Below are 8,953 nucleotides of genomic sequence, written 5' to 3' on the forward strand. Positions count from 1 at the left end.
CCACATTTTATTGCACGAGTTTTTGAAAATAACAGATCTGCAAGCTCACAACGCGTCGCATCGGAATATTTGGAATATTTTCTAATAGCCGATAAAGTACTGTCTCCGTAGTACTGTGCTCATGTGGCCTAGTTTATGGCCTTGTTTTCTTAGACCTGGTTGCTTATTTCTCTCGCAAAAGCTGGCAACACTGATTCCATTGCTATGGATACCGTCAAAGCTTGAGAGGAAGTGACTGTACTGTTTACACAATGTCTGCTAGCGCCGACGAAGTTGAACTAAGCAAGAAACATGAGGAAATGTGAGCTGCGCATCTCGTTTTCAAAACAAACCCTCACATTCATTTGACAAATCTTGTATGTAGACTACTACTAGTATCGTATTTGTGGATGTCGTTTGCATCATGTGCTAATGTTACGCTAAAGTTACTGACGTAATGTTGGCCAGTCGACGTGCCACCACGTCTGGCTATTATACCATGCATAATTGTATTCAGTAATACAGCCATCCATAGATTAGAACCATTTCGTGTACTTATTTACCCAATAACTGCTCGTCTATTCCGACTTGGGAACAGGCTCAGCTCTTGTCATAGTTTCATATCCATCTGAAAGGTGTGTCAGAAAACGTGTATTTACCAGTGGTTAAGTACTTAGCCTACATGTTTTACTTAAGTAAAAGTATCAATACTGCTCTGTAGAAATACTCTGTTACAAGTAAAAGCCCAGAATTAAAAATGTACTTGAGTAAAAGTAATAATAATAATAATCTTTATTTATAGAGCACCAAGTACAAAAGTATTGGCATTAAAATAAAAATGTACTTAAAGTACCAAAAGTAGAAAGTAGGCTGCTCATTATGCAGAATATCCCATTTCACAAGTTTTCAAATGTATGAAATGTATACAAATCTTTTGTAAATAACAGATCTGCAAGCTCACAAGCCACAATGAGTCGCCACGCATTGTGAGCTTGTAGATCGGCTATTTTCAAATGGCCGATATGTATTTAGGGCTGAAGTAGTTAATGTATGTTTTCTAATAATAATCAAAATCTACAAAGTAACTAGTAACTAGAGGTTACGTATGTAACCCCAGTTTTATTAGTACCGTAAGCAGTATGCTTACTATGGGATATCATCGCCCCCTGGCGATCGACAGAGCACAACACATGAGCTCCCGGTCACAATTCCTATTGGGTAGGGTCATGTGACGCGAAAACCGGTAATCCGGAAGGGTATAAATACCCTTGCGTCACTGGAGCACGCCCTCATAAAACCTTCACTCTGCACGCCACATCGCGCACAGAAGGGGTTTTACGTATGGCAAGATCATGGCCCTCAGGCGCCCTTGACCCCTTGGGTCAGGACGCGGAAAAGGATTAAAGAGCAAGGCCCTGACAGACCAAAGTCCTGTCTCAGGAAACTAGTAAGGTTAGACCCCAGTCCACCCCCTAGTGACAAGAGAAACCAGGGCCTCCTCCCCCCCGGACCTAGCCTAGCCGGTCCAGGGGAGGCTAAGAAGCCGCTCAAGCGGGGAGAGAAAACATGCCCCTAGGCACGCTCTGCATTCCCCTGGCTTAAACCAGCTCTTACACCCAAGACTGTGTGCGCCATCTCAGATGCCGCCACGTCAAGGCTGTAAAAGGCCGCAAATGTCGAAGGAGACGACCAGTTAGCCGCAGAGCAAATGTCCTGCATCGACACCCCTCTGTAAAGGGCCCAAGATGCAGCAACACCCCGAATCGCTTCCACGATCCATTTGGACAGAGTCGGTTCAGCCGCCGCCGTCCTCTGACCTCGGCCAAAGGAGACGAAGAGCTGAGACGACCTACGGCCGACTGCTGTCCTCTGACAGTAGAGCCGCAAGGCTCTCACCGGGCAGAGACAGTTCAACCGCTTATCTTCCGCCGAAGTGAACGGTGGTGGATGGAAAGCCCCCAGTTCCACCGGGGCCCTGGCTACCACGCCGGTCTTAGACACAAAGGTCAAGTTAGGTTTCAGCAAAACCCTCTTGCCGTCGTCTGAAAACCACATGCAGTCCTGGCTCACCGAGAGCGCCTGCATGTCACCGACATGTTTAGCCGTACATAGGGGCCACCAGGAGCACGGTCTCGAGACTCATGATCTTCAGATCCACGGTCTCAAGTGGCTCAAAAGGGGGGTCGGCACAGTGCCATATAATCCAAAGGGCCCATACGCCTAAGCGTGGTGCCCGTTGGAGACAGCGAAAATACCAGAGGCCTGGTCGCGCATTACTTTGATACTAATAAAACTGGGGTTACAACGTAACCCCTATTTATTATCGTATCTCCAGTAATATGGTTTACCTATGGTCGGGAGAGTCGGAAAGGTCACGTGACTGGTACGCGAGAGCTTTTCTCGAGGTCTCATCCAGTTTGCCACTGGGACCACAGGACGCCAATTCAACTGAACCCTGTTTATAGAAAAAAGCGTCACACCCCCCCCCCCCTTTTTTATCACCAGGAAATATTCAGAATAGAAACCCCACCGGTTCTGATTCGGAGATAATTCTCTGACTGCTCTCTTGCTCAGGAGAGACAAAACCTCTTCTCTCAGCATTCTGGCCGCTTGGCTCGATGCTCGAGAGAACAACACTTTGTTTAAAAGCGGAGGTTTTTGTTGGAAAACTGCAACCTGAAGCCCTTGTGAAAGGTGCGCAGCACTCAAGGATTTGATTTGCAAGCTTTCCATTGATCCATGCACCGAGCGAGAGTTTCGTGGGGTTGGTGGGGGCTGATGATGTCACCTGCTCCGTGGAGCTCATGCCCGTTCCCATAGGAGCCAGTGACGCCTTCGGACTGATCGCAGTGATCACCAAGGAGGCGTCCACAAGGAGCAGCAGCGGCAGCGTCGGTCCGTTCAGCGGACGTGGGGAAGACACGTGACGTGGCGGTCTTGCCCAACGTCGACATCCGCCCTGTAGCATTGCTCGTTAGCGCTAGCTGGGCTAATGGCGGCACCGTCCTGGAGCGCGAGCCCGTTCCCATGGGAACCGGGGACGCTGTCGCTCCGACTGACGTAACATCGGAACCCTTCCGCGGTGTTGTAGTTATCCGTAACGAAACTCCCTCCGCACCTGGGGAGTGTCGATGGTGTAACACCGGGGTTCTCAGATGTGACGACCTCCGCCTTACCTCGTCCGCCATCTTGGGTAGGTCGAGGGAGGCGACCATTATGCGTGGTGACGTTACCCTGAACGAAACTTTCGTTCCCCCAGGGGAGTTTCGCCGGTGTAACACCGGGGTTTTCTGTGACGTAAACTTCCGCCCCTCCTCCGCCATGTTGGGGAGGGTGAGGGAGGCGGCCATCTTGCCCTTCCACCGAAAACTCAACATGTGGCAAGGCAGTGGGACCTCGGAGAGCGGAGGGCCCATGGCTCCCAGGCTACTCACCACCGGCGCTCCGGGATCCATGGCAAGGAGAGCGTCGGGGCGAGCGCCACTGCTTTCTGGCGAGGCCGCTAGCAGCGTAGCTCTGGCGACTGCGAGCCGATGTTCCAGCTGGAACACAGTGAATTGTCGCAGGGCCCCGCACTTGTCTACGTCTCCGTCTCGGTGGCGAGCGAGCCAAGCGTGGTTGGGCCCCAGAGAGGAGATGCGAAGGCGGTGTTCGTCGCCCGCCGCGACGAGGAGGGTGCACCCTCGTAGGTTGCACGGACGAGGCGCCTCCATTTTCCCTCCTCCTCTGTCGACACGAGGTGTTTGAACAAAAGGCTAGTTAGCCTCCTAGCCTAGCCGTCTAGCTTCAACGGCCTAGCCACTAAAACGGCTAGGCTAACGCCTCGTGGTGTAGAAAACAGAGAGGATTGGAAAGTGAAAATAATTAAAGATGTGGTGGTAACCGAGAGCGTTTAACTGAAAACTTTTACACGAAGCGCCCGTAGAGTAGCACTGTTAATGCCCTCGCTTTGGGTGGTATTGGATTCGAAAGTTTTCTCCGTTGTTTGTCGATGTGCTGTACAGGCTCCGTGCGCGATCGCGGGCAGAGTGAAGGAAGAGGGCGTGCTCCAGTGACGCGAGGGTATTTATACCTTTCCGGGTTACCGGTTTTCGCGTCACATGACCCTACCCAATAGGAATTGTGACCGGGAGCTCATGTGTTGTGCTCTGTCGATCGCCAGGGGGCGATGATATCCCATAATAAGCATACTGCTGAAAGGTACGACATAACAACAAAAGTTTTCAAATAATTGCAGTTGAGTAAAAAGTACAATATTTGCCTCTGAGGTGTAGTGGAGTAGTTGTAAAAGTATTACAAATTGGAAATACTCCAGTAAAGTAAAAGTACCTAAAAATTGTACATAACAGTACTTGAGTAAATGTAGCCTACTTAGTTACTTTCCACCACTGTGTACTTACCCAATAACTGCTGCGACTTGGGAACAGCTCTTGTCATATAGTTTCATATCCATCTGAAAGGTGTGTCAGAAAACGTGTATTTACAAAAAAATATCTCCACTTTCCCACGAGATCCATATTCACACAGACAACATTCTCTGTTCGTGATGGGGTGCCATCAATTATTGCGGGTAGGTCATGAGTAGATGTTGAACAGCATTGGTGCCAGCACTGAGCCCTGCAGGACGCCGTTCTTGAGCTTTCTCACCCTTCTGCTTTGGCCATTGCTGGTGTGTAGCCGAAAGCTGCGGTTGCTCAGCATCTCCATTATAAAGCTCACCATGTGCCTGTCTGGGATGGTCTCCAGAAGCTTCATATGAAGCCCACACAGCCAGACAGTGTCGTTGGCAACTGTGAGGTCCAGGAAGACAGCACCAGCCGTCTCTCCTGCCTGGAAGCTGTCTTCTATGCCGTGGCACAGGAGGGTCACCTGGTCTGTTGTCGACCTACTGCTTCGAAAGCCAGCTTGTTCTTTGGGCAGATGGGGGTCGATCACAGGGGTGAGGCGCGCCAGGATGAGGCATTCAAGGAGCTTGTATGGTACGCACAGCAATTAGATGGGCCGGTATCCCCTGGGGTCATCGCTCGGCTTGTTTGGCTTCGGCAAGGCCTTAGCACAACGCCAGCTCTTTGGCAGCTGTGAGTACTGGAGGCATGCAGAGAGGAAGAAACAGAGCCAGTCAGTTGCCTTTTTGCCTTGATGTTTTATGTACTCAGGTTGGATGCCGTCTATACTGTACCTGGTGCCCTACCAGTCTTCAGGCGTTGGGTGGCCAGACTCGATTACTTGAGTCGTGAAGTTGGTGGATAGGTTGGAATCACATCCTGGGGCCCTGAGCAGCTCATGGACTCTCGCTGATGTTGTGCTAGTGTCTGCATTAGGGAAGCGGCCATTACTCGGCAAGAGCGACGTGATGGAGTTTCCAGTAATAGGACACTGTGCATGAGTTGTTGACCTTCCGGTGAGCTTGTTCAGGGTCTGCCACGCCCGGTGGCTGGAGTATGTGAAGTCAATTGATTCCACAGTCTCTGTCCATCGTTGTCTGTCTTTTTATTATTAGTAGTAGTAGTATTATTTTATGTAAGTCACTCTTCTTTTATTCATAATTATTAGGCCACATAATCTCAAAAACTAAGCTTTGAAAGTGTTCTGTGCTGGGTCCAGTTTAGGAAGAAGAGCAGTGCTTCTTGGACTGATGCAGAGCAGAAATGAACAGCAGAACAGCAACAAGAGTCAGCGGTTGGTCGAGAGCCAAGCCGCCCAAGAGAGGAACGGCAGGCTCCTAGAGGTAACTCTTATGAATCAGATTTATTGTCACATCACAGGTTTACGGGTGTAAAAAAGTGAGTGAAATTTATATTTTCAGTAAGTTCACTGCTCACTGGCTGCTGTAATAATCCTGTTCAGTGGGGATCAACACAGTTTCATCTTATCTGCCTACAACAGGATATACAGAAGCTAGAGGAGCGGCTCAATAGAAGGCAACTGCCACACCCAGATATCCTGGCATTGGAGGTGAGGTGCATCCACAACAAAATAAATACATTTGATTGTTGTCATTTTGAATTTCTTCTCAATCTTTCAACTTCATTACAATTCTTTTAACTGAATTAAATGAGTATAACCCTTTACAGCAATCTGCCATATGATTAAGCATTTTACATGGCATGTGTTATAATGCACTTTCACACAACACACGTAACACACATTACCACAATGTGTCAGACTGTCAGGACGGTGGTTTATATCTATGGAAACATAGAGATAAAAGCATAGAGGCAACATGTCAAGAAAAGACCATACTGGTGGTCTGGCATGTTCAGATTTTCATTTGTCTATCAAGCCACACACCTATTCCACAATCTTCTAATACATAGAGTATGTAACTACGCCATGTAAAAGACGCAAGCGGACCGAAGCTGTCATCTGTTAATTATTTCCATTCATGAAAATATATATATAGAATGTCCATTTCTGATACGCAAAGTTATATATACTTTGACTAATTAGATTTACAGTAGGACAAATTTACGAGCCTGCAAAGAAGAAACTTAAGTGGGCGGGAGACGGACATCGCTGAAGTTGCTTGTTATTTCAGTGGTTCTGTTGCACATACTGTATGGTGGAAGTATTCGAAAATTGTGTGAGCCAACAGAGGCTAACTTGACATTATTTCCGAGTGCAATGCAGACCATTTTCCAAAGCACATCATTGTTTGTTTGGTATTCAATTATAATAATTTTAGTTCCAAGCTAATAATGAACGCTGCTTCAGTGATACTGATAAAAGACCTCTAGTCCTAGACCACCGTTTGCCGATGTTTTGACCAATATTTTGTCAAAAAGTACTAAATCAATTGTTATCGATTTGAAAAACTTAGATCTGATTACATTTTTTCAAAAATAGAAAATTCAAAAATAGCCAATCCACAAGGTCACAAGGTTGTGTTGTAAGCTTAGTGTAAGCTCTGCTATTTTTGAAAATGTTCACATATAATGACATGGCAAAATGGTGATGCCAGTGATTAATCCTAAGATTTCAGCACGATCACAGCCCCATTGACTTCCATTATAAAACTTAAGTTAAATATTTCGAAAAGTATAAAACATATATTTGTGGAGGTACTCCGGTAGTTGACTGGCAGTGTGCATACAAAGTTTGGCACTGATGTGTTGAGCAGTTTGCCAGATTAGCTCCGGACAGACACACAGTCAGACTGTGACACACACACACACACACACACACACACACACACACACACACACACACACACACACACACACACACACACACACACACACACACACACACACAGACCCTCTCATAAAATTATAATAATTGCTTCCCATAGCTGGCAATTGTAAACAATACCCAGGTAAGATGGATGGCGATTATCCGACCATAATTGATGGAGTAATTCAGCATTTCTGTTCTATATCTGTGTGTGTACACATAGTAGAGACACAATCCTATCTCTGCTTGAATTCAGCCCAGCATGGCCTGTGTTACATGTCATTCATTAGTATACTCTTGTTCTGGCAGATAATGTGGACATTCAGTGAGTCCGCATTTAAACACTTGTATTATGTGTCCCTCCAGATGAGATACTGGACATCTGTGGAGGAATCCATCCCTGACTGGGAGCAGTTCCTCCTGGGGAAGGGCCCCCACCCTACTGATCCACCCGGGCCATGTACTAGGAGAGCCAAACAGAGGGCTAGTGCAGCCCCAGATCACAGCTTGCCTCCTCGGCCAAAGGCAAAGCCTGTTAAATAACTGAATGGATGGTATATGTTGTTAAATAACTGAATTATGGAACCTGGTTGATAGGCCTATACTATATTGTATCTTGTGCAGGTAAGGACCAGCCTTTTTGCCATGTGGTTCCTTTGTCACTCTTACTCTGTGTGTGTGTGTGTGTGTGTGTGTGTGTGTGTGTGTGTGTGTGTGTGTGTGTGTGTGTGTGTGTGTGTGTGTGTGTGTGTGTGTGTGTGTGTGTGTGTGTGTGTGTGTGTGTGTGTGTGTGTGTGTGTGTAAAAATATTTTGTGGAATGAAATATGTCTTTGAGGTCTATTTGTGTGTGGTGTACTGGCCACAAGAGGGAGCTAGTTTCATAGCTGAAAGAAAGAAAATTACTTCCATTATTAGCTGTATTTTAAATCTTGATCGGGAACTTCACTGATCATCTGTTTATGTATTTATTGACTTTGTATGATTATTTTGTATATAACTAGTGAAAAGAAACTGTATATTAGTCATCTATATTTAAATACTGTAATAAATATACTGTACATAATTCCACATTGGACAAGTTGTTTCCATTGCACATAATGTCCAGATCATCGTTGATCGCATTTTATTTGCACATGACACTGCACTGTAAGGTACATACACAGTTTATAACTCTGTACATTTTAAGATATAAATCACCTTGGATTATTATTCAAATTTCTTTTCAATTATCCCGTTATTATAAATTAAAAAAAGTTAATTCCCTCATACTGTATATCGCACTGTCAATGGAATATGCTACGAAGCATTTCACTGAATCATGACAAATAAAACCTGTCATTTTAAGATTTTGTAATTAGGTCTATAGTACTAATCTAAACATAAGCAACATTTGAACTATATTATTTCACCATTTATCATTTGTATAGTAGGCTAATCACCTCATATTTTCATAAAAATGTGACTGTCTTTAGGTTTTTTGTCATATTCCTATGCACAATTAGCATAATTGTGTTTATTTCATATACCCTTTGCTAATTCCTTCAGGTTATTCTTTTGCAATTCTGCTCTCTTCAAAAAGCCATTTAAACTCTTTATTGTGCTCTCGTTTGCACTTGATCTTGCCGTATATCTAATGCATTAGACAGGTTAAAATTATTAGCCCTAGCCATTGGGGCATGGTCTCACACATATCTCAAACCTTTGTGTAGCGTGTGGAGAGCCCTCTTTTGTATCTGAGCTACAATAAAGTTGTCCCTTCTCTATTACATAAAAGGCTGCCATAAGGATTTCTGTGTCCCG

At 45.6% G+C, this 8,953-nt stretch overlaps 1 protein-coding gene across 1 annotated transcript; it reads left to right on the plus strand.

The window, feature by feature from the left end:
• The first annotated feature begins 254 nt into the window (after positions 1-254).
• cep15 (centrosomal protein 15) lies at positions 255-8,664 on the plus strand. Its single transcript, XM_080424050.1, has 4 exons — positions 255-301; positions 5,584-5,707; positions 5,866-5,934; positions 7,519-8,664. Exons 2-4 carry the CDS (start codon positions 5,615-5,617, stop codon positions 7,693-7,695), a joined length of 339 nt encoding a protein of 112 aa, XP_080280176.1. The 5' UTR covers positions 255-301; positions 5,584-5,614; the 3' UTR covers positions 7,696-8,664.
• The last annotated feature ends 289 nt before the right edge of the window (positions 8,665-8,953 follow it).

The sequence above is a fragment of the Gymnoscopelus braueri genome, assembly GCF_963280865.1.
Source record: "Gymnoscopelus braueri genome assembly, chromosome: 3".
In the NCBI taxonomy this organism is placed as follows: domain Eukaryota; kingdom Metazoa; phylum Chordata; class Actinopteri; order Myctophiformes; family Myctophidae; genus Gymnoscopelus; species Gymnoscopelus braueri.